The 25,441-nt window shown below is 47.6% G+C and overlaps 2 protein-coding genes across 2 annotated transcripts; both read left to right on the plus strand.

Annotated features, from left to right (window-relative positions):
• Positions 1–3,946: 3,946 nt before the first annotated feature.
• On the plus strand, positions 3,947–17,073 carry LOC131914512 (serine protease 46). Its single transcript, XM_059267134.1, has 5 exons — positions 3,947–4,079; positions 7,451–7,628; positions 7,798–8,057; positions 9,810–9,973; positions 16,555–17,073. The coding sequence occupies exons 1-5, from the start codon at positions 3,995–3,997 to the stop codon at positions 16,807–16,809; spliced, it is 942 nt and encodes a 313-aa protein (XP_059123117.1). The 5' UTR covers positions 3,947–3,994; the 3' UTR covers positions 16,810–17,073.
• A 1,975-nt stretch (positions 17,074–19,048) lies between these two features.
• Positions 19,049–25,297, plus strand: LOC131914513 (probable threonine protease PRSS50). The gene is made up of 6 exons (XM_059267135.1): positions 19,049–19,239; positions 19,330–19,521; positions 22,119–22,281; positions 23,149–23,432; positions 24,427–24,593; positions 24,970–25,297. The coding sequence occupies exons 1-6, from the start codon at positions 19,059–19,061 to the stop codon at positions 25,204–25,206; spliced, it is 1,224 nt and encodes a 407-aa protein (XP_059123118.1). The 5' UTR covers positions 19,049–19,058; the 3' UTR covers positions 25,207–25,297.
• Positions 25,298–25,441: the final 144 nt, after the last annotated feature.

A 25,441-nucleotide genomic window follows, 5' to 3' on the forward strand; every position in this document is an offset into this window, starting at 1 on the left:
ATCTTTCCTGGTGATTTCCTTCTTTCTTCTTTTATTTTTTCCCTTACAGCTTATATACCTCAACAGAATCTTTCAAGCAATATAAAAGTTACACTGTGGTTATGTGGTGATATATTATGTACCCAAATAAAACTTGCCAGAGGATCAGAGGACAGAGCCAGCCACTCGATTAGACATAGAGGCCAGAGAGTGGTGGCACACACCCTTAATCCTATCACTCAGGAGGCAGAGATCCATTTGGACCTCTGTGAGTTCACTGGAAACAGCCAGGCAGTGGTGGCACACATCTTTAATCTGAGTACTAGGAAGCACACACGCCTTTAATCCTAGGAAGTGACAACAGGGCAGAGAAAGGTGTATAAGGTGTGAGAAACAGGAACTAAGGTAGTTCAGCTCAGACCCTTTTAGGTGAAGACTCAGAGGATTTCAGTTAGATGATTCGTGGAGTTCATGAGGTAATAAATAGGTGGTGGTTGTGGCTTGCTCTGCTTCTGATCTCTCAGCTTTTACTCCAATATCTGGTACTGGGTTTTTTATTTTTGTTTTTGTTTTTTAATTAAAAGACCATCTAAGATTCGAACAACAGTGGTTACATTTTATTTTTTAAGTGAATGATTACAATGACTACAAGTAAAAACAACATATTTTTCATATCCCTTACATGATTAACCATTTTACATATTACAGGTGAAAAACAAGACTTTTCATAGATCAGGAGCCTTTCAGCCATAACCATTTACATAGGCAGAGGTTTCTGTAATTGCCACAAAACAGGTTACTAGTTTCACTTTCCATATTTTAGAGCTCAGTCCAATTATCTTAACTAACCATCCAATTCTTTGTTTTCTAGTTATATGAAGTTAATTGTTTAAAGCTTTATTTTAGCTATGATGCACACTGAAACCCATAAACACATTTCCCAATATCATAAAAAACTTGAGCTAACTCCTGGGACTTAGTTGTTTTTCTTAATCACTGACCTAAACCATAGTCTATACGGCTCCTCAAGAGAAACTCATAAGCCCTAGCGGCGTGACACTTCCTTGTTCCTATTTCTATCCTCTGCAGCCCCTGCTTCATCAGGAGCAGGGGTAACACTTTAAACAGTACAGCTTCAGAGGAAACCATCTTTATAATAATCTACAGGTAAAAATGCCAGCAGAACAGGGTATTTCCATGAGATAATCACACTGCATTAAAGGCGGTGGGGGTCCCCCCCTCCATCCCCCCACCCCCACCCCCCATTCACACTGTGCCAGATACCAGAGAAAAATGGCAGCGGCAAACATAAAGACACACCACTAGCAAGAGACCTTCTGGAGCTGAAGCCCTCGGGGCCTTGCCTATCTGAGATTTGCCTGTCATTGCCTTGCATTCTGGCGGGCCGATCTCCTGAAGTCAATCCCCATCTGCTGCTCCTCTGCCATGGCCACCGGCAGTTGAGCTACAGCTACTTGGTTCATGCTTGTCAATTGTATTCTTCAATTCTTGTCAACACCTCATATATTTACACCTGCACAATCTGTGTATTTCTGAGAGCCTTCTCACAAAATAAGGATCTGTCTGTTTCTTCTTAGAGTTCTGTTTTACATAGTTTGGAGGATGGTCTATGACAGCCATACTTTAGGTTTAAATGAGTAAATTTATTAAGTATATAACAAGCCAAACTAAAAGAATAAATAGTAAGTGATAGGTAGATGGTTAGATGATAGATAGATGGATGGATGGATGGATGGATAGATGGATAGATGGATGGATGGATAGATGATAGATGGATGGATAGATGATAGATGGATGGATAGATAGATAGATAGATAGATAGATAGATAGATAGATAGATAAGCACCAGTGAATCTGGTATTTAAAACACCTAGCAGAAATTGACTAGGAAGTGCTGTTGAAATAGTTGGCTGGACTTCCTATAAAGAGTCCCAGGCAGCAGAGTCCCCTCAGGTGAGGCTTCCAAATAAGAGAACAAATAGAGACATCATTATCAATTCTGACACCATGTGGTAGCTAACAGTCATCTGTAACTTCTGTTCCAGGGGATCTAATGTCCTCTCTGGCCTCCTTCGGTACCAGGAACACAGACATATGTGCAGGCAAAACTACCCATACACACATAATAATTTTTCATAAAATAGAATTGTATACATCTTCATTAATTGATTACAAATGTACTTGGTTTTTATTTTATTGTCTTTGTTCTATTGATCAAATGCCCTCTTCCTTCTCAGAAGAAAGTATTTTGAAAGATGGGGCTGGAGAGATGATTTAGCAGTTGAGAGCACTCGCTCCTGCTACAGAGGACCTAGGCTCAGTTCTCTGCACCCACATGGTGGCTCATTACAGTCTGTAACTTAGGTTCTGTCTCCTTCTTCTGGCCTCTGTGGGAACAGAACACAGGCAGTATGTGTGTGTATGTGTGTGTGTGTGTGTGTGTGTGTGTGTGTGTATTCAGGCAAACACACTAAAATAAGTCTTTTTTAAAATAAAGTATTATTTTCACAGAGGCAAAAAGTTTCTCTTTTTTGGAATTCTCTCCACTTTCTCTCCACTCTGTGTATCTCCCTGCTGTGTCGAGGGCATCTGACTGTAGGAATCACCATTTCTGCATTTCTGCCACACACTCCTAAGAAAAAAGTTTGATTTGCTTTTTCTTGACCATCACACAGCAGGTGCACTTCCATTTCTGACCCCTTTCTGTCAGTGTGTGGACTGCTCAGTGGTAGGGAGCGGTTGGGTGTCTGTTCTCTGAGGCCGCAGGTGGGCAGTTCCACAGAGGCTCCCCACAGCCCCCGTGAAGTCTTGTCCTCCTGACAACTCCGTAATGTTTCCAGGAGTGGAGGTTCAGTTGTGGCTTCCATACGTCTGCGTTACTAAATAGTTCTCTACCAACGATCACGCCAGGTCATCTCCCTCAGCAGCGGGTGAAAAATGTGTCACTCTGTGCCTTCAGCAGAAAGGGATGCAGTCATGGACACTGGCTACCTCAAGTGGAGAGGTGGGGAGGTGTCCCTAGACACCATTTATTCTGCTGAACCATGAAGCCTGTAAGTGGCTGCTTCTCCAGAAGTCTCAGGCCAGCTCCACACCCTACACCCTCCCCAAGACCTGCTCTGTTTTGAAAATACAGTCCCTGAGGGCAAAAGGAAGTCTCTAGTTACACAGTAGTCGTATACTATGGGAAGAAGTCGTGTCTCAGTTTCCACACCTCTAGGGGCTCCTCAGAGACGGCAGAGGTGAACACTGGGGGAGCTTGTAAATGGAAGTTTCTTGTCCCAACCACCTGGTCCCAAATAACCGACTCAGAGGCTGAATATAAATTATAAATGATTGGTGGATAGCTCAGGCTTGTTACCTGCTAACTCTTACATTTAAATTAACCCACATTCTTTATTTATGCTCTGCCACATGGCAGTACCTTTATTAGCATGGCATGTTCATCTCCTGCTCCCTCTGCATCTGGCCGGCGACTCCTGACTCCACCCTTCTCCTTCCCAGCATCCTTCATTTGGTCGCCCCACCTAAACTTCTTGCCTGGCTACTGGACAATCAGCGTTTTATTAAACCAGTTCAAGTGACAAATCTTTATAGTGTACAAGCAGGAGCTTCATAGACTAACCACAAGGCACTGTCACAAACCACACACCTGGTGCCATCAGGAGCCAAACATGGGACAAGTTCATAGGCTCAGAGCTAGATGTGAGGGCACCATCAAGGCTGAGAGCTGGGTTCTGCGGATGTTGTAATGGATCAGGTGTGGTTGCAGGCTCAGTGGTGAGCCCCCAAAATACTGTTCCAGAGAGGTTTCTGACAGCCTCCATTCATGGCTGTGGAAGGTTCTTGAGGCTACTTCAGCAGGGTGAGCCCCAAACCCTAGGGCAGAGACCTGCTCTCTACACTCCTGAATAAACAACTGGATTCTAGAATCCTTGCACCATGGAGATGCTCCATCTTGTTCTAAGGAACGATAAGGGCTGGACTTCTTGCCATGGCGTGTGGATCAGTGGGTCCTCAGGGTCTTCTTCCACAAGCACTTTCTTCTGCCAGATTTGACAATCTACCCTATGTGGAAGGTAAGGCATGGACAGAGGCATGAAGGGATCTGATAGCCTGCTGTCTACATCCACTGTCCTGCCCACAGGGCCTCCACTGGTCAGTACTGGGATGGGTGCATCCTCAGTAGACTGATGAAATGGACGTGGGCTGTGACCTTTCGGGACCCACATGACCCATACAGTGTGGGGCCAGTTCCAGTTTTCAGGATGATCACGAACAGATAAAGGAACAAAAATGAGAAACCAGCATCCATGGGATGGATGAGCTTGTCTGGGAGTCTCAGGACTTATGACAACGACTGTACTGTCTGAGTGTCCTCTGGCGAGACAATTTACACCTCAGCACTGTATTCTGGGGGCTCTGTTTCACACAGGAAATCTGGGTCCACTTTTAGTGGTTTGTGAGTTTTAGAACCAGGATTCAACAACAGTTTCCAATAGATGCTTTGGGACTGAAAATATTTAGGTGGCAGAGGATTTCCAGGCTTTTCCTGAGAAAGGTAATTTTTGTGGTAGGAGCCCTACCTCAGGTCACCTGCTGGCTGTACATTTTGTGCTTGACAGTGAGCTAACTGAGGTGATAACTGTGAATGGGGAATATATCCCCCAACGTGGGCACTGTCTTCTTCCACACCTGTGTGACACTCTTTCTCCTGGACTAGCACATTGTTGAATGAGTGACTGAATGAGTAAGTGGGCAGTCTTCTACCCTGAACGCTTTGTGCTCCTGTCAAGTATTAGTGATACTCTAGGGATGGTTAGGGTATGTGCAGCTTTAGACACAAGCATGGGTGCTAACTGCTTTGCCTCTGGCGAGGGGACAGGAGTCAGCTAGGACCTTACAGAAATGAAGACCTCAAAGCTGATACACATCTTCTGGTGGCCACCTATGAATGCAGAAAAGAGTATCAGGATCCTCTTTGTAAGTGATGGTGCCTAGCTTCCAGAACTAGAATAAAGGGTACCAAGGTTGGAAGTGGAATCTATTTGAATCCTTGAGTGTCTGCTACAGATGCAAGGGCAACATTGTACCTGGGGCAAGGTTGGTCTGCAGCACACTGCACCTACTAATAACCCATCCCAGCTGGAGAGATGGCTCAGTGGTTAAGAGTGTACTGTTCTTCCAGAGGACTCAAGTTTGATTCCCAGCACCCACATCTGAGGCAGCTCTCGACTGCCTGTAACTCTAGCTCCAGAGGATTCTACACCTGCATTCACATGCACATATTAGTGCACAGACATACATGCAGGGTTAAAAATAATAATGGAAATATTAAAAACAACCCATCAGACTCCCTCCTTGGTGCTGGTCCCTGGTGTTGGCATTATCTCCAGGCTGACTCCCACTAGTCCTATACAAGGTTTAGAGGAAGGACAAGGTCAGTGCTGTCTTGGACACAAGTTCTGGAAAGAGCTGTTCTTTGAGACCCAAGGATCTTACAGAGGGTAGGGAACACTGGGGAGAGGGCCAGCCTTGCCCCCAGAGTTGTCACTGTGGGGATGGTGGAGCTCTTTTGTAGAACCTCAGCTTCTCTGGGGTTGCAGCTTTATGGGAAAAGAAAGGGCACACTTCTTAAGCCCTCTCCTGACTACCAAAGTTGAACAGTCTTGATTGGGATAGACTCGAACAGAAGCAGAAAGGTCTTAGTTACTGTACTGTTGCTGTGATGAAACACCATGACCAAGGAACTTATAAAAGGGAGCCTTTAATTGGGGTTTACTTACAGTTTCAGAGACTTAGTCTATGATCACCATGGTGGGAAGCATGGCCACAACAGGCATGGTGCTGGAGCAGTAACTGAGAGCTCATGTCTGATCCGTGAGTTGCAGGCAGAGACTGGGCCTGGTGTGGGCTTTTGAAACCTCAAAGTGACATACTTTCTTCAACAAACCCACACCTCCTAATGTGGTAGTATTGTGTTCCCCAAAATATTGTGCACCCTAATAAACCTATCTGGGGTCAGAGACAGAACAGCCACAATATTAAACATAGAGGCTAGGCAGTGGTAGCACATGCCTTTAATCCTAGCATTCCAGAGGCAGAAATCCATGTGTTCAAGGATACAGCCAAGAATGGTGACTCACACCTTTAATCCCAGAAAGCGAGCCTTTAATCCCAGGGAGTGATGGTAGAAAGCAGAAAGGTATATAAGGTGTAAGGACCAGAAACTAGAAGCATTTGGCTGGTTAAGCTTTTAGGCTTTGAGCAGCACAGTTCAGCTGAGAGCCATTCCGATATAAGGACACAGAGGCCGGGCGGTGGTGGCGCACGCCTTTAATCCCAGCACTTGGGAGGCAGAGCCAGGCGGATCTCTGTGAGTTCGAGGCCAGCTTGGGCTACCAAGTGAGTTCCAGGAAAGGCGCAAAGCTACACAGAGAAACCCTGTCTCAGAAAAAAAAAACAAAAACAAACAAACAAACAAAAAAAAACACAAAAAAAAACCAAACAAAAAAACCTCACTCTCACTGGGCATGATGGCACATGTCTGTAATTCCAGCACTTGGACGTTAGAAAAAGGAAGATCGGGATTTCACTATCACCCTTGGTTACTTTGGCTGGCTAGCCTGGGCTGCACTAGACTCTGTCTTACAAAACCAAACAAACAACAAAACAAAACAAAACACAAAAAACAGGGACTGGAATGGTTCCGCAGTCAAGAGTGCCGACTGCTCTTCTAGAGGACCAGGGTTTGACTGGCAGCACCCAGGCCAGGTGGCTCACAACTGTCAGTCACTCCAGTTCCAGGGAATCTGATGCCCTCTTATGTCCTCTCTTGGTACTGCACACATATGATGTGCAGACAGACATACAAGCAAAACACTCGTGCACATAAAAATAAAATAATAAAGAAGCAAAACAAAAACAAAAATGAAATCTCAATCTCAGCTCCAGTTCATGCAGGCTGCCATCTTCCTATCCCTGTTCTTGAGGCCAGCGAGGGGCAGGCGAGCCTCTCTGTTTCCAGGGTGTGAGCTATGACTGTAGTTGGACAATAAAACAACACTGTCTATGTATTTTTAGAGACAACCAACAGGAATCATGAACACTAGGTCCCATCACTTGCCCCTGGCTGACTATATTAACCCTCTAGTGGTCCTCTCCTCCTCTTCCTCCCCAAGTCATGGGTGAACTATGGGCAGGAATGAGTCCTGGGGTGATGGTTCATAGCAAGGGTCAGACAGTTTGTCTCCATTATTTGGGGGCTTTCTTTATAACGGGCCACCTGCTGCCTCTAGGTTTGCGTTGCCAGTTTCTGAGGCAGTCGTCTCAGTCCCCGACTTGTGCAGATGGCAGTGACTGCGTGGGCCATGGCTGAGAGACACTTGGACAATCTGCCATGGCCTGTGGGGCTACCCTTGGGTATCCCTCTCTCCACCTCTTTCCTCAGGGCCCTGGTTCTGGTCCTGCGGTCAGACCAACATATCCTGCAGGATGGTAAATGGGAAGATGGTAGAAGTGGGCAAGTGGCCATGGCAAGTAAGCATTCTTTTTCTGGGAATGTACGTCTGCAGCGGTTCCCTCATCCACCACCACTGGATCCTCACCGCTGCACACTGCTTACAAAGGTCAGCCTGGGGTTCATCCTGGTCTGGGGCCTTTCTTTCAGGCCTGGGGGTCGTGGTGAATCTGGGATCTAGGAATAGAGAACATTACCCTAGGCAGCCAGTGCTCAGAACCCTATCTCTGTAGCCATTCCTGGTCTTACTGCCGATCTTCTTCTTCCTGGGCCTGCAGATCCAAAGACCCGGCTAACTACACGGTAAAGGTGGGTGTCCAGAACCTCCCAGATAACAGCTCGGAGCTCATGGTCACTAAGATTGTGATTCACGAGAACTTCAACAATCACATGTCTCACAACATCGCCATCCTGAAGCTCAAGTACCCTGTTGCCTTGTCCCCCCTGGTCCAGCCCATCTGTCTCCCCACCATCAACTTCAAGCCAGCCGTTGGCACCATGTGTTGGGTCATCGGGTGGGGACAAGAAAAGACTAAAGGTGAGTGCAGTAGAGCAGAGGTCACTCATTCTCTTCTGTACTCTGTCATTTGCAAGCATTTCCTGAGCACGTTCATCCGCCCATAGATAGATGCAGTATTTGAGCAGAGAGACAAGAGGCCTGTGAGGACCTTGGTTTCCAAAGTTAAAATTATTTGTTTGTTTGTTTGTTTACTTACTTATGTGTATGTGTGTGGGAGTACATGTGCCACAGTGTATACCTGAAGGTCAGAGGACAACCTTCAAGGAGTTGGTTCTCTCTCTATCGTATGGGTCCCGGAGAGTCAAGCCCAGGTCATCAAGCCTGATGTACTTGCTAAGCCATCTCACCAAGCCCCCAAGTTAACTTAGATCCTACACCAAGTCTTTAGCCTGCAGCACAGTGGGAACTTAAGTCTTTGGCTATTCACAAGGGATCTGTGTCTGCAGGTATATGTTCTGAAGCACCAGGGTGGCCTCTCGTCAATACGCACGCATGATTCTCAGAGAGGCAGCCCTGTTGGTGTTATCTGGAGTTCCTCCAACCTTTCAGCAGGCAGCACGTGCCACATCTAGCCTCTAGGGTCTTAACACCTTTCCTAAGAGCAGTGCACCACGGCTTATTCTCACAACACCTGAATGGTTGGGAAATATCTCCTTGTTCTCACTCGTATGTAGGTTTCACTTCACGTCCATCCCTGGGAGACTTTCACTTAGCTTCTTTCTTTTGTTTTGTTTTATGTTTTTTGGGTTTTTCTTTTCTTTTTTTATTTTTATTTTATTATTATTATTTTTTTTTTTTGGTTTTTGGTTGTTGCTGTTTTATTTTTTTGTTTGTTTTGTTTTTGTTGCTTTTTTTGTTTTGTTTTGTTTTTGTTGCTTTTTTTTTTTTTTTGTCGGAGCTGAGGACCGAACCCAGGCAAGCGCTCTACCACTGAGCTAAATCTCCAACCCCACTTTTTTTTTTTTTTTTTTTATGAGGAAGAGTCTCTTTACATAGCCCTGGCTATCCTGAAACTCACTCTGTAGACCAGGCTGGCCTCAAACTCAGAGATTCATCTGCCTCTGCCTTCCAAGTGCTGGGATTAAAGGTGTGTGTCATCCCCAGTTCTTGGCTTAACTTTCTTTTTTTTTTTTTTTTTTTTTTTAAGTTTGTTTTTTTTTAAAGATTTTTTTATTTATTATGTATACAGTGAGTGTTCTGTCTGCAGGCCAGAAGAGGGAGCCAGATCTCATTGTAGATGGTTGTGAGCCACCATGTGGTTGCTGGGAATTGAACTCAGGACCTCTGGAAGAGCAGCCAGTGCTCTCAACCTCTGAGCCATCTCTCCAGCCCCTGGCTTAACTTTCTTAATGAGTAGGGACATTTTTGAAAGCCAGGCTTCGACCTGCAGCTTTTATGAATGAGCATCTCAGGACATGACCCTGCCTCTCTCTCTCTCTCTCTCTTTTTTTTTTTTTTTTTGTTTGTTTGTTTGTTTTGTTTTTCGAGACAGGGTTTCTCTGTGTAGCTTTGGAGCCTGTTCTGGAACTCACTCTGTAGACCAGGCTGGCCTTGAACTCACAGAGATCTGTCTGCCTCTGCCTCTGCCTCTGCCTCTGCCTCTGCCTCTGCCTCTGCCTCTGCCTCTGCCTCTGCCTCTGCCTCCCAAGTGCTGGGATTAAAGATGTGTACACCACCACACCTGCCTCTCACATACACAAATGTGAATGACTCTCTGAGTTGGAAATAGGTTCCAAAGTGGAGGTCATGACTAGATCTTTCTCTCTGTAGAGGCCAAGAAGACCCCCTACAGTGTCCAGGGCTTGGCTGTCAGGATCGTGAACAATGAAATCTGCAATCATCGGTACCAGTTCCTCCTGATGAAGAACCAGAAGACGTTCATTGGGAATGACATGCTGTGTACGAGCTCAGAATGGGGCCTGGACACTTGTCAGGTGTGGAATAATGTGCAGACGGGGTGGGGAGCAGGCAGTATGGGGGTCATGCTTTCCTTTCCATGTGCTCATCAGAGACCCAGTACAAAAGTCTGAGTTTCTGTTTTCTGGTATGGAAAGAAAAAAGTTGTGTTAGTTATCTATGACTGTGATGAAACACCATGACTGGGGCGACTTACAGAAGAAAGAGTTTGTATGGGGTTTATGTCCTAGAGGGATGGCAGCCCATCACTGTCCCTGCGGGGAGTGTGGAAGTAGGAAGGCAGGCCTGTCTCTAAAGCAGCACCTGGAATCACAAACAGGAAGCAGAGAACACACTGGGGATGGTGGGAAGCTTTTGAACCTGCCCCTGTGACACACTTCCTCCAACAAGGCCACACCTCCTAATCCTTCCGAAGGAAGTATTCAAACATGAGCCTTTCGGGGCCATTCTCATCCAAAACACCACAGGTGTGAAATGGTTTTTGTCCCTGCTACAGACAACTCTTTGTGTGTGTGTTTGTGTATGTGTGTGTGTGTGTGTGTGTGTGTGCGTGTGTGTGTTTTAAAGATTTTTTATGTATACAGTGTTCTGCCTGCAGGTATGCCTGCATGCCAGAAGAGGGCGCCAGATCTCGTTACAGATGGTTCCAAGCCACCTTATGGTTGCTGGGAATTGAACTCAGGACCTCTGGAAGAGCAGCCAGTGCTCTTAACCTCTGAGCCATCCCTCCAGCCCCCAACTCTTTGTGTTTATTTTTTATTTTTTATAGAGGCACTCACTAAGTAGTCCTAGCTGGCTTGGAGCTCACCATTTAGACCAGACTTGCCTTAAAACTCACAGAGTTCTACCTGCCTCTGCATGCTGGAGTGGTGGGATTGAAGTCTTGCACCATCATGCCCAATTCCATGAGCCATTTTAGTGCTCCTGAATATTAGCCACATGCCTGCAGATCTGGGCCAGGCATAAGCAGACAGTTTTGCAGAAATGATATCATTCTGTAAGCTTCAGCCACTTGCTTTTTCTAGTCAATATTGTTTTTGAGATACATACTTCATTTTTTATTAAAATATTTTATTTATATTATGTATATAGGTGTTTTGCTCACATATATGTCTGTGTAATGTGTGAATGCCTGGTGCTTGTAAAGGCCAGAGAGGGCATTAGATCTCCTGCAAGTGTTGTTACAGATGGTTGTGAACCACCTGGTGGGCACTGGGAACTGAACCTGGGTTCTCTGCAAGAGCAACAAAGGCTCTTAACGGCTGAGCCATTTCCCCAACACCCAGATTCATATCTTCTTGAGCACATGTCTTAATTTCCCTCTTAAAGTCCCTACTCTCTTGAATTTAAAAGACAGAACTCCTCTGGGGGAAAACAGAGTTCTTTAAAGAAAACATATTTGTGTACAAGAAAAACAATAAGTATTCTTGGACCAAAGGTTTATATGCCAAAAAGTATGTAAGTCAAAAAGTAGGGTTTTTTTGTTTTGTTTTTTTGAGCTGAGGACCGAACCCAGGGCCTTGCACTTGCTAGATAAGCGCTCTACCACTGAGCTAAATCCCCAACCCGTTAAAAAGTAGTTTTAATACTTGACAGGATGTCTGTGGAAAGAAATGAATTCATCACTGCTGCACCGAAGGACAGTGGGAAGTTTTCCCAGAGGTCTCACTGGAGTGACAGGGTAGCCTCTGGCTTTACCTCGGCTGCTTTTGTACCTGATAACATTATCTAGATTGCCCAACATTCTAGAAAAACAACTAGTTGGGTTTAATTTATTTACATCCAACAAACATTGCTGGGCTCTAGGGTGCAGTCAGGTCCAGGAAAGGTTCTGGCCTCGGGGAACAAGCAATTGTCACGCAGAATAAACCACAGAGCCTTCTTTACTCCTGGTGAAGCCAGGGTCCAGTTTAAGTTTAGAGATGGCTCACTGGTTACGTCCCTTTGTGCTAGCAGAGGACCCCAGTTTGTTCCCAGCACCCACATGATGGCTGATCACCATCCATAACTCCAGTTCTAGGGAATCTGGCACCCACTTCTGACCTCCAAGGACACTAGGCACACATGCAGTGCGCAGACATACATGCATGTAAAATACTCATACACATAAAGTAAAATAAATCAATCTTTTCTTTTTTTTTTTTTTTTTTTTTTTTAAGATTTATTTATTATGTATACAGTGTTCTGTCTGCATGTATCCCTGCAGGCCAGAAGAGGGCACCAGATCTCATTACAGATGGTTGTGAGCCACCATGTGGTTGCTGGGAATTGAACTCAGGACCTTTGGAAGAGCAAGCAGTGCTCTTAACCTCTGAGCCATCTCTCCAGCCCCCCAATCTTTTCTTTAAAGGTGTTTAGACTAAGTCATTCTCTTTGTTAAGTTCTAGGGTGAGACCTACATGTACTTCACTTGGGAAATAAGTTGTTCATGTTTTGGAACATTTGAAGTATCAGAAATTACCTCCCCCTTGAAGGTTGAGTTGAAGTTGCCGGGAGGACGTGGACAGACATGTTTTCTGTTGAGGGATTGTTCTTAGACACTATTGTAAGTTGTTTTACTCATAGTCATTGGGTTAATCGATTTCCCATCACTCTGCAATCTTAAACTTTTTAATTACACGTATTTATTTATCTGTGTGTGGTGGGGTGCGTAGATGCTATGGTGCACAGAGAGCCACTTGTGGGAACTGGTTCTCTCCTTCCCCCATGTGGGCCCAGGGACTACACTCAGGCCACCCGGCTTTCACCTCCCTGACCCTCCTCTGTCCCCTTCTGAATTAGTCTAAATCATTTGCGTTTTCTTAGCAATAATTCACCTGAACTGGATTTAAATCCACAGAGGTTGTAAACAGTCTTAAGGTTCTGGGAGACAACATTTTCTAGGCATAGATCCTCTTCTCTGTTCTTATTCAAACCAGAGGGTAATGGTGTGTGTTATCCCGGCCGCCGCCAGCTTCATTTCCCAATTGAATGACTTCTTTGCTTTCTAATACATGAATTATCCTTACTAATTCCTTTTCAAGTGTTTTGAGCCTAATGTTCATGGACAAATGATTGTTGATGTTAATGAATAATTTATTTTCCTTCTTTTGTTTGATGCTAAAACTTCTTGCAGTCCTTAACTAAAATTTGCAACATTTAGGCAACATTTTGTGGGCTTTGCAATATGTGGCATTATATGCTTCTATATCTAATTATAGATTTAAATTCTGTTTCCACTGTAACATTTTTGAAGGTTAGCTTTCATTTTTCCATTGAAATATATATATATGTATATATATATATATACATATATATATATTCATACCAAAAATATTTTGGTGTGAAAACCAAGTGTCCACATGCAATAGATGTCTGTCTGTCTGTCCTCTAGTGTCTCTCTCCACATGTTCTTTCCGCCTCTAGACCTCTAACAACGACTCCCATACTATAACTGCTGGCCTCACTATGGCTTGTTTTTTCTCCTTCGTCTTTCTGTTATAGGCATCTGTCTACTCCCTTCTGTTTAATGCATGTCCTTAAAGATGTTTCTGTCTTTGGAGAATACTTAGTGCTCTTAATATAGTTTATTTTAGATAAACAATATTGTCCTACATATCCAGATCATCCCTTATTCTTCTCAGGATGTCTGTTTGTTTGAGATAGGACCCATGTGGCCCAGACTAGCCTCAAACTCTATGTATTTGAAGATGACATTGAACTTCTGATCTTCCTGCCTCTATCTGAGGGCTGGGATTGTAAGGATACCACCATGTTCATGTAACTCTGAGGATCAAACCCAGGTCCTTGTGCATATTTGGTAAGCATTCTCCCAACTGAGCTACATCTCTATCCCCAAATGTCCTATCTTAATTCATCATCTATTTTCAACAATATTTGGTGTCTTTTACTTCCTGGATAGTCTCTATTTAGATGTAATTAGGCTGAACATATTCCTCTTCAGGACTGTGGATTTTGAAGATTCTTTTTGAAAAAGATTTCATTTTCATTTTTAATTGTGTGTGTGTGTGTGTGTGTGTGTGTGTGTGTGTGTGTGTGTGTGTGTATTGTCTGTGTGTGGGTTTGTCCACACAACTGTATGGTGTCCATCCCTGGGAACTAGAGTTACAAGTAGTTGCAAGCCACGCAGTGCGGGTGTTCTGGGAAAACTTGGATCCTCTGGAAAAGCAGTACATGTGCATAACCTAGAAACCATCTCTCCAGTCTGTTAAAACCTCTTTTTAAGATGTGTTTCATCTCAAGACATAAATATATGGCTCTGTATGTTTTTAATTAGTTTTGTCTTTTTCACTGTTCATGTTTAGAGTTTTGCTCTGGGGTTTGTGCTGGGATTCAGTTTCATTCATCTCTATTCTAAGAGCCAATTTCTTTACCCTCAGTAACATGTACTAAGTCCCCTCGCAAGCATTCATCAGGCTATGGGGCTTTCCACTGTCCTGTTGGTTGCCTTTCCTGTTTGTATGGCAGTACATATCCTATTTCTATCATGGTAAGCTTTGGAATATATCTGTCTGCTTGGTCAAATCTGCCCCCACACTGAGGCTTCCAATTTTCTCCTCTTTCTCCAAAAAGTCCATGTAGTTCCTGGCCTCTCGTTCATCAGTATTGTTTTAGAATCCGATTGCCAAGGAACTGAAAAAGCCCTGCACTCCTTTCAACGGGTCGATTTCTAACAGTAATTTAATAATTGTCATGGTTCTAATCTTATTTACGCTTAACTCTATACTGAATAGAGACAAAATGTTTTTTAACTGTGTCTGGAGAATGAAAACTAGAACAACCAACATCTCTTCTCCTCCTAGCAAACCTGAAAGACAGTGCTGTGTAGATCTGGGAGCCTCAGGGGCAGTTCCCCTCTCAGGCCTTGAAGCCTGGGACTTTGTCTCTGGGTTTCTGCCAGCAGCCACGTGCATGCTGTTCCTCGGACTACTTCAAACAGTTCAACTCATTTCTTGGAATCACACAGTATGAAACCAGCCTGTCCATGCATGTGTGGTGTGTGTTTCTACTCTGCCCTTCCTCTGCAGGGTAGCTTTGGGCAGGGTATTTCCCCAGGCTTCCTCCTTTGGAGTTCTCCTCTGGATGATGACAAGCAAGGAAGGCTCTCTAAGTTGTGCTTTGGTCTCCTGAACCTGTGAACAAGGCTGTGAACTTGAAGCTTGCTCTCACAGGATTTGATACAGGCTTTGGACTAAAAGCCAACTCCTGGGATCTCCTGACTTTCTGGATTCCACTCCCCATTCAAGTTTGGGGCTTCGAGGAATCTTTACTTTCCTGTACTCTCGTGCATGCAATTAAGATGCTATTTTTGGCACAAGGCAGTGGCTCAGAGGTTAAAGTACTTACTGTACAATGGTAAAGACCAGGGTTCAAATCCCCGGAACCTATAAATGCTGAGTAGGTGTGGCAGCCTGCAGATAATTCCAGCCTCAGATGGTGTGGTCATAGGATCCCTAGAGCAAGCTGACTCATAAGACTAGCAATCTGGGGTGGGGAAAGCACTGGATTTGACTGAGAGATCTGCTTAAATGAATAAGGTGGGAGTGATGGAAGATGATTCCAGACTTAAGCCTTGGGCTTCTACATGAAAGCTTATACACATGTGTACATGTACCCCCATACATGCAAACATATACAGCACACATATACACATACATGAAAGTGGGAAAAGAAGTAAAACAAGTTTTTAAAAAACCACATTCTTTTTTGTTTTTGTTTTTGTTTTGTTTTTTGGTTTTTTGTTTTTTGTTTTTTCAAGACAGGGTTTCTCTGTGTAGTTTTGGTTCCTGTCTTGGATCTCGCTCTGTAGACCAGGCTGGCCTCGAACTCACAGAGATCCGCCTGGCTCTACCTCCCGAGTGCTGGGATTAAAGGAGTGCACCACCACACCTGGCCAGCAACAGTATTTCTGTGCATTAGTGGAGCCTCTGTTCTTGTCCTTTGGCAGAATTTTATTGTTATTTTCGTTAATTGTCTTCCGTGTCCTTCAGAACATCATGTCCTGGGAATCTTTTCCGTTATGTTAAAGGATAAATATACTAAACTCTTTTCCTGGTTCATAAAGTTTCAAATGTTACAGAGAAATGTAGAAGGGCTTTTTTTTTGTTGTTGTTGTTTTGTTTTGTTTTGTTTTTTCTTATGCTGGAGATAGCGTCCAGGGTCCCGTGCATCATAGGCGAATGCTCTGTCACTGGGTGGTAGTGAAATTCCATCAAAAGAATTTTTAAAATCATAAGAAACCTACTGTTACCTTCTGATGTATGACACTGTAAACAGTCTTTTTCTGCATGCACCTGTCTGTACACACAAGCAGGGAAGCTGGTTGGTGCTTCTAAGATCGCCCCCTGTAAGCAAGACCATGGGAAAGAGCAACAACTGTACCTTGGAGGCCCCCCGGGGCTGCGGGAGGGCTCAACCGTCAGAGAGCTAGCAGAACAGTGGAGAGGTCAGTGTGGACCCAAGCTTGGACCTTAGCACAGATTTATATGTCACAGGACAGGCTCACAGGCAGGCCTCATTCTTGGGGACAACAAAGGCCTAATCTAGCAAACACTGCTGCTTCTTGAAGCCTCCCTCCCTCCCTCTCTCCCGCCCGCAGGACACCTCTGGCAGCTCCCTGGTTTGCCAGATGAACAAGACCTGGATCCAGATGGGGGTGGTGAGCTGGAACTTCGGCTGCGGCCGCCGCCAATTCCCAAGCATCTACACCAGCACCTCCCACTTCACCCAGTGGATCAAGAGACAGATCGGCGACCTGCGGTTTGCCAGTATGGCTGTCCCTCCCTTCCTGAGCCCGTTCATCCTCACTGGCTACATCTTGCTGGTTTCCCTGGGCTCCCTGTGGCTCTTGTGAGCCTGTTTCTGTAACAGTCATTCCCACAGACTGCTTCTCCCTTCTCTCTGCTCCGCCCTCAGAAGTGGACACCGGAGGCTGAACAGGAAGGACTTCAGGACAGAGGGACTCTGGGGAAGGGTCCTAGACCCACTGTGGGGTTTGCCCTCCAGTTGTTCAATGAAGATGCTCTTGAACCTTTTGAGCCATTTGAAGTTATCACATTCTTGACTTTGACCAAAGCCCCTTAGAACACTCCCCTCATAAAACCTGGCTGTTTCTCAAGCTGAGCCTTCTTGGATAATCTTACTCTATGTCTGTCATAGGTATGGTGTGTGATCTTGGGATGTTGTTCCCTTGTAGTTTTATCTTAAAAACAAACAAAACAACAAAAAAACCTCTAGCCCAGCAGTGGTGGCGCACGCCTTTAATCCTAGCACTCAGGAAGCAGAAGCAAGCAGATCTCTGTGAGTTCAAGGTCAGCCTGGTCCACAGAGCAAGTTCCAGGACAGCCTCCAAAGCTACACAGAGAAACCTTGTCTTGGAAAAACAAAAGCAAACAAACAAACAAAAAACAAAAACAAAAACCTTTTATGTGTATGTATGTATGTATGTGCATGTGGAGGTGAGAGTGTCAGATTTCTCCCAGAGCTGGAGAAATTACAAGTGGTTGTGGGCCACCCCATGTGACTACAGGGACTCAAACTCAGGTCCTCTACAAGAGCAGTACACACTGGTCCACCTCTCCAGCCTGTAGCACCCTCTTTTGCTGACTGGGACTTGAAGTCCCCACTCCGTGAACCCAGCAGTTCAGCAGCTCCCATGTTCCCAAGGCCTCTTCCCTGTGTCTCTGAGACCGTCTTTCCTCAGGCCTTTCTGTAAGGGCTGACTTCTTTCTAGGAGACTTCCCAGGGCCGGATCACAGGCTTGCCCCTCCTAGCTGGGTTCTGGTGCCTCCCGGTCTCTGCCAACCCCTAACTTTCCCCTGAGTGGTTCTAGATCCCAGCCTGTCCCTCCTCTCTCTCTGGTAGGGGTGGGTGATGTGAGTTCCTGCTTGAGATGTGTGACGGACATGACTGTATCCTGGGCTCTTGGGCTGATTCACCCACCTCCATCAGTGACCTTCTCGGATCTGCCAGCTCAGAGCAGCAGTTCTCCTGTCCCCATCGGGAGGTCAGAAATGTGGCAGCCCTGTCTGCATTTGCCACTAAATGGCCTGCTCAGGAGTTTCTCCTGAGAGCGTAGGTCTTGACAAAAGTGAGAATGTTCCAGCTTGATCCCACTTTCACTTTGTCTATTGGGCTGGAAAATTCCCATATCCTTGCACCAGAGCTTCCGGTAGTATTCCACATTACTTTTTTTTTTTTTTTTTTTAATATTTCTTTCTTTATTATGTATACAGTGTTCTGTCTGCAGGCCAGAAGAGGGCACCAGATCTTATTGTAGATGGTTGTGAACCACCATGTGGATGCTGGGAATTGAACTCAGGAACTCTGGAAGAGTAGCCAGTGCTCTTAACCTCTGAGCCGTCTCTCCAGCCCCTCCACATTACTTTTTAAATGTGTTGACTGTGCTGCTGAGCCATCAACACGTCCCTCAAATGTCCAGTGACCTTCTGCTCTCGCTGTTGACCGATGGACACCATCACCTCTCCATTATGGTCCCAGTAAGTGGATCTAGGAAGCACACCGCTTCAAGTGGTGTGGGCTTTAAAAACTGTTATTGAAGCCAAGCTTGGTGGTTCACACCTATCTCCCCAGTACTTGGGAGGCCAGGGTAGGATAGCTGTCAGTTTGGGGCCAGTCTGGGCTACATAGTGAGACCCTAATGAACACATCAGTTTGCTTCAGTGTCCTAAGACAATGACCTGTGCTTTCAAGATAGGATGGCCATTTTTACTATATCAGTCCTACCAATCCATGAGCATGGGACATCTTTCCATCTTCTGGTATCTTCTTCAATTTCTTTCTTTGATGCCTTAGAGTTTTTTTTGTTTTTTGTTTTTATCATGTCAGCATTCAAGAGGAAGATAAGGATGCCCGCTGAGGGGAGTCAGGGTTGGCCTTCCTCTCGCTGCTGCTGCTGGTGGAGATAGCATGGAAGCTTAGGAGCTAGCTGAGGTTGAAGCAAAGTGACCCAGAGAAAGGGCCCGCCAAGTGTGAGGGAAGACACCAGCCAGGAGCGGGGCACAGCTTGCGCGCCATTCTGCAGGAGCGCCCCAACGAATGGCACCCAGGGGGCGCCACGCAGCCTGGGCACCCGAGCGCCCGATGGAGGGCGCCATTGCGGAGGAACCTAGCGGCGCAATGGAGCGCGGGTGCTGGGCAGGGGTCCGCGGGCAGGGCCCTCAGGGTCCCCGTGGGCCCGGGGCCTCTCGCACCCGCACCCGGACCGGCGCCCTGCTCCTGCTGCTGCTCCTGCTGCTGCTGCTCCTGCCTCGGCGGCCGGCAGGTGAGCCCGGCCTGTCCCCAGCGCCCCCCCACCCCCGGCGGGCACGCCCACACCCCGGGCCGCCTCTCACCCGCTCCTGACCTTCCGCAGGCTGCTTGGCCGCAGGCGAGTTCCCCGGGACGCTGCCCACCGCAGTCCCGACCGGCCCTGGCGGCCCCTGTGACCCCAGAGCCACCTGTCCCTCAGGCAGGCTTCGCCTTCCCCGGCAGGGCCCTGCACAGACCACCCAGCCACCGGACACCGCGCCACAGATCGCGGGGATGCAACCCAGCGATCTCCCCTGTGAGTACTGGGCAGGAGAGGCCCGAGAGCTCTCAGGGATTTGGGATCCCTGAGGTCGAAGGGTCAAGGGATCAAGGGCCCAGAGGAGAGGAGAGTCCATGGATGGGAAAGCCGCTGTACCAGTGTTTACTGAGCACTGGAGGTTGGGCCAGGCCCTGGTCCTGCCGTCAGGGTCCTGTGCTTACAGCAGGCCTTTCATCAGGTGAGCTAAATAGGAGACACGGAAAGTTAAAGTCGATGGGAAGAGTGGTGAGTTGGGGGGTGCTGTTGAGGTGTCCAGAGCTGGCTGCTAGCCAGATGCCTGTCTGAGCTGCTGCGGGCCTGCCTTTGACCTGGTCTGACCCTGTCTCGGTTCCCAGCCCACAACTCCAAGAAGGCTGTGTGAGAACTCTTGTGGGGTCTGCAAGGCACACCTGGTTATTTTAATGTCCTTGCCGTTGGTGTGATAAAGTAACTTGGGGGGCAGTGCTTACACTTCCAGGTCACAGTCCATCACGGAGGGAAGCCAGGGCAAGAGCCTGAAGCAGGAACTGTGGAGGAAGGCTGCTTGCTGACTCGCTCTCCCACAGGGTAATGCTTAGCTAGCTTTCTTACACAGCCCAGGACCACCTGCCTAGGGACGGTGCCCCTCCACACAGGGCCATCCCATCCAACATCAATTAATAATTGCCACTGAGTTACTCACAGGCCGATCTGACTCAGACAATTGGTCAGTGTACGCTTTTCTTTCAGAAGACTCTATGTAGTGCAAGTTGACATGTAAACCTAACCAATGCACCAGCACACTTTTTCATAAGCAGGGATCTGTAGCTGAGACCCACGTGAGAAATAGTTATTATCCTGGGATTCAGTGAAGTCACTTAACTGTTTCAGAAAAGTCTAGCAGGGGACATCAAGGTACTGTATGTGGTACATGCTGATGGTCTGTTAGCTGAGTATCATTTAAAAATGCGGTGATGGGGGTTGGGGATTTAACTCAGTGGTAGAACGCTTGCCTAGCAAGCACAAGGCCCTGGGTTCGGTCCTCAGCTCTGAAAAAATAAATAAATAAATAAATAAATAAAATGCAGTGATGGGCTGGAGAGATAATTCAGTGGGTAAGAGCTCTTACCACATGAACAAACGTGAGAACCTGAGTTAAAACCTAGAATCTAAGCTAAAAGCTGAGTGGGTAGGGTCTCTTGCTCCAGTAACCCCAGCACTTTGGGGTTAGGGGTGGGGAGCAGAAACAGGAGATTGCTGGGATCCTGGTCCCTGGCTGAGGAGCCTGCCAAACCAGCTTCAAGTTCAGTGAGGGACCCTGTATCAGAATACTGTGGAGAGTGATGAGAGACTCAAAATCCTCCTCGGGCCTCCACACGCACACACACTTGTGTGTGTATCCACCCATCCACGTGAAAATGATGTAGATAAAGTGCAACACATGAGTAGCATTTACCAGGCCCTGAATTACATTCCCAGCATTACAAATGAATACATAAATATGTAAACAAATATGTAAATATGCTGGCCATAACCCATTTACTTGATTTCACAATCCACTGATTTGTTTAGAAAATACTTGAGTGGAAGCTAAATACGGGCACCTTCAACTTCCTTTATTTTATTTTTATTCATATAGTGTTTTTGCCTGCCTGCATGTATGCATGTATGCCTGATGCCTCTGGAGGCCGGAAGAGAACACCAGAGCCCCCAAAACTAGAGCTGCAGATGGTTGTGAGCCAACATGTGCATTCTAGGAACCCAATTCCTATCCTCTGGAAGAGCAATCAGTGCATTTTTTGTTTGTTTGTTTTTATTTTTAGAAACAGGGTCTCTCTGTGTAGCTTTGACTGTCTTGGAACTCGTTCTGTAGTCCAGGCTGGCCTCCAACTCACAGAGACCCTCTGCCTCCCGAGTGCTGGGATTCCAGGCGTGCGCCACCACCGCCCGGAGCAGCCGTTCTCTTCACAGCTGAGCCATCTCTCTGAACCCCCTCTTCAGTCTCAGGACTTTTTCTGAAGTGCCCTCCGTCATTGGCACGCCTCTCTCCAGAAGGGCCCAGAATTCTCACCGCATTTGGTTCTACAGACGCTTAGTTTTTGTGAGACGGCTGTGTGATGTAGTTTAGGGCTGAGTCCCAAGGAGGCCAAGCAAGCTTCCACAGCTTTTGTCACTTTGCTCTCCTCTCTGGGATGTGCCTGCTCCCTCATTCAGTCTGTTTCACTGTTAGGCCATCGGTCTTTATCTCCATGAATCACAAGAGGGCATTCCCAGAGAAGGGGTGGGGTCTGCATTGGCTCAAGCAGGAGGAGCAATCTGCAACCAGATAGAAATACAGGTGCATTTGTGAACATCTGGCTGAAGCGGAGTCCTCCACTAGGCTGATTATTGCCGTGCTCTAGGGCCTGAGCTGTAGGAACAAGGAAATAGGTACCTGGGTATAGTGCGGAGGCTTTGCTAAAGCTGGAGATGTCCGTGGATGGATGCTATCTTTCCATAGGGTGGGTAGAAACAGGTGAGTGGCTGGGGAGGCTGGAGGGAGGGGAGAGTGGGGACAGAGCCACAAGATGTGGCCGGTGAGCTTATCACTTCCTCATGCTCTTTTTTTCCTCTAGTCTGTGGCTCCTCCCATGAGACAGACCCTACTCTCCGAGACCCAGAAGCCATGACTCGGCGGTGGCCATGGATGGTCAGTGTGCGGGCTAACGGCGTGCACATCTGTGCTGGCACCCTTATTGCTTCCCAGTGGGTGCTGACCATGGCCCATTGCTTGACCCAGTGAGTTGGGGCCCAGGTGCGTGGGTGGGTGGGTGGGTGGAAAGGCATCTGGAATGCTGGAGACCCAGTCCTGCGTGGAGCCCACAGCGCCAGTCCCAGCCTCGTCCTCACTCTGAGCAAGGGAGGGTTGAGTCTCACAGGTTCCTTCCTGGGGCTCAGCCTCTGGCATGTGCCCACCCTTTGCCCTTTTACCTGCCCGACAGTCCTGAGCAGCCATCCGTAGGTAAGGGAGGCTCGGAGGACCTGAGGGTTCCCGTTCCACCCACTTTACCTCCAGGTTCTTCTCTTCCCTTCGTCAATCAATAGTTTCTAGTTTTCCTCAGAGAGGCCCCGGTTCAGAGAGGCCCCGGCTTGGAACCTCTCAGGGTGGACAGAGACAGAAGACAGACATAGATTGTGTGGAGACAAAAGGATGGCTGTGCCAGTGTTGTGGGGTCTGGGAACTCCTGAGAGTAGTGTCTGTGTTTCCCTTGAGGACTGACCAGTGAAGACAGGTTCCATTGACATAAGGATCAACATAGTGACTTCAAGAGGTGTCCTGTGGAGGGTGGCTTGAGATCTAGGCCGTGGTCATTACACAGGAACTCTGTGAGGAAATGGAGTCTATATCCCAACTCGACCGCTTCCTAAGGGTACATCCCTGAGCAGGCCACAGCACTTCTTTGAATCTCCCATTCCCTCCTCCACAAAACAAGAGGACCACACAGTGTGTGCAGGGCTCTGTCATGAGGAATAGGCTCAGGGGGCCATGAAGCCCGGGGTGGCCTGCCTGGATTTGCTTAGAGGGCCACAGTGATGTGGAGGGCAGGACTGGGGGCTGAGGCAGGAGCCTAGAGCTGATGGAAGACCCCCTTCCCGTTCCCGTAGGCAACACGTTAACTATACAGTGAGGGTTGGGAGCCCATGGATTAACCGGACAACAGTAACCAGCACAGACGTGCCAGTACGTCAGATCTTCATAAACAGCGGCTACCAACCCAGGCGGTTCTGGTCTTGGGTCGGCCGGACCAACGACATCAGCCTCCTCAAACTCCAATGGGGGCTCAAGTACAGCAAATATGTGTGGCCCATCTGCCTGCCTGGCCTGGAATATATGGTGGAGGACAGTTCTCGCTGCACCGTGACAGGCTGGGGATATCCCCGGATTAATGGTGAGTCAGAGCCCCAGCCCAGCCCGGGGTGCATGGTGGGAGAAAGGACTTGGATGTGGCTGGGGTGCCCCATGAATGGACATTTCCAGAGTACCTTCTTTAAGGAGCTGGCTGATCCAGGAACCTCCTTGTTTGCTTTCTCATCTCGGAAGTCTCCCCCAGTTGAGGGTCTTGTCAGTGAACATATCATGGTCATTACCGCCCTTGAAGTCTCGGGACCAAGGCAGCAAGGAGGTCTCAGAACAATAGCTTGTCACCCATACACAACCCTAGGGCACCGGCGAGTAGAGTACAAGAGGATGAGTTCCCATTTCTGCAGAAGGCTTCCCAGAATTGCTGCAGTTTGTGTCTGGAAGTTGAGAGTCACACAAGTCACACTCACATCCCTTCCCTTCAGTGACCCTCGATCCTTGTGATTCCAGTATAGGAGCAAGGCCCTCAAGACAGGCTGTCCTCTCATACCCATTCAAGGGATCATTTTTCTCATGGCTTCTGGGAATATCTACTCTCTCTATGGAGCCACCAATGCACAAGAGAGATGCCCTTCTCTGTATCCTTGAGGATCCGATTTGCCCTCTAAACAGCCTGTTCTGTGACCTATCTGGGAGTGATCGCAAGTTTCCTGTCTCCCAGGAGCTCAGATATATTTTGGGTGGGATGGGAAATAATGCTGTGGGATGGGGGTGGGTGGAGTGGGGTCTCCATGGAGCGGGTCTGGTCAACCTTAGTGAGGAGGTAGCTCTAGGGACAGCTTTGAAAAGAAAGGCTTTGACCCTGAGAGTGCTGGCAGGCACTTGGAAGAGGACTAGCAGAGGCGATCGGTGTGGACTGTCTGTTCCAGCACCTCTGTATGGGGCAACCTTGGGACCCGCTGGCCGGAGGGGAAAATCCCCCAGACGTGGAGACATCTCTGTGGCTACCATGCAAAAGAGACAGAACTGGTAGCTGTGGGCCACAGTCAGTGGCTAACCCTGAATGGGGACCTGTCCCACAGGCAGGTGGCCCCAGTTCCAAACCCTTCAGGAGAAGGAAGTCTCCATCCTGAACAGCAAGAAATGTGAGCATTTCTACCACAAGTTCTCCAGAATCTCCTCTCTGGTTCGGATCATCACATCTCAGATGATCTGTGTCTCGGACAACAACAGGGAAAAGTTCTGCTACGTGAGGACCTCTGCCCCTGTTCATCTATCCCGAGGGCCAAGGGGTGGAGGGGTGCAGGAGGCAGAGCTGAGGGCTGTGGAGAGGGGAAGGGGGGTGAATGGAGAGAGGCAGGCGAGGGCAGGGGTGCAGAGGCTGGAAAGGGGTGGACTGGATCGGATGGAAATGGGAGGGGTGGGTGTGGAGCTAAGATTAAGGAGTGAGTGTCCTTTGAGGAGGAAATAATGGGTCAGGAGCACCTGTCCGCTTTGTTCACACTGGGCGGCTATGGAAAGAACCCGGTGGGAAACACCCTGGGCTGGCTCCTTGAGTGGGGTTATGTCCCTCTCAGGCACGGCGTCACCTCCCTGATGCCTTTTAACTTCCTCCCTCCTTACAGGAGATAACTGGCGAGCCCTTGGTCTGCTCTTCTGGCGGCACATGGTACCTGGTGGGGATGATGAGCTGGGGCCCAGGCTGCAAGAAGAGCGAGGCCCCGCCCATCTTTCTACAGGTCTCCTCCTTCCAGCGGTGGATCTGGGACCACCTTAGTGGGGAGGCCCTGGCCCTTCCAGCCCCTTCCAGGACGTCGCTCCTGGCTTTCCTTCTGCTCCTCAGCCTTCTTGGTACTCTGTGACACTGCCAGGTCCCCTTCCCTTCCTACTGAGTGCTGCTGTGGGTGTGGCAATCGGCAGGGACTAGCAGAGATTAAACACTTCTTTTTCCCATGTCTCCTCTTTCTGAGCCGCTCTAGTGGGAAGCAGGTGTACATAGTGGGGTAGGTGAGGGACTCTGGGCACTTAAACTGAAAAGTGTAAGCCTCTGAAGATTTGGTGCAGAAGGTAGAGGGGTATGTGAAGGGGAAGTGGGAA

The sequence above is a fragment of the Peromyscus eremicus genome, chromosome 7, assembly GCF_949786415.1.
Source record: "Peromyscus eremicus chromosome 7, PerEre_H2_v1, whole genome shotgun sequence".
NCBI classification, from domain to species: Eukaryota; Metazoa; Chordata; class Mammalia; order Rodentia; family Cricetidae; genus Peromyscus; species Peromyscus eremicus.

What these genes read in the sequence shown, in the direction of transcription:
- LOC131914512 (XM_059267134.1), top strand. Translation starts at nt 3,995, where the DNA reads ATGGCGTGTGGATCAGTGGGTCCTCAGGGTCTTCTTCCACAAGCACTT. An exon ending in CAATCTACCCTATGTGGAAG is followed by an intron (nt 4,080 to 7,450) that starts GTAAGGCATGGA and finishes CTCTTTCCTCAG; the next exon opens with GGCCCTGGTTCTGGTCCTGC. An exon ending in GGGGCCTGGACACTTGTCAG is followed by an intron (nt 9,974 to 16,554) that starts GTGTGGAATAAT and finishes TCCCGCCCGCAG; the next exon opens with GACACCTCTGGCAGCTCCCT.
- LOC131914513 (XM_059267135.1), top strand. Translation starts at nt 19,059, where the DNA reads ATGGAGGGCGCCATTGCGGAGGAACCTAGCGGCGCAATGGAGCGCGGG. An exon ending in CCTGCCTCGGCGGCCGGCAG is followed by an intron (nt 19,240 to 19,329) that starts GTGAGCCCGGCC and finishes GACCTTCCGCAG; the next exon opens with GCTGCTTGGCCGCAGGCGAG. An exon ending in ATGGCCCATTGCTTGACCCA is followed by an intron (nt 22,282 to 23,148) that starts GTGAGTTGGGGC and finishes CCGTTCCCGTAG; the next exon opens with GCAACACGTTAACTATACAG.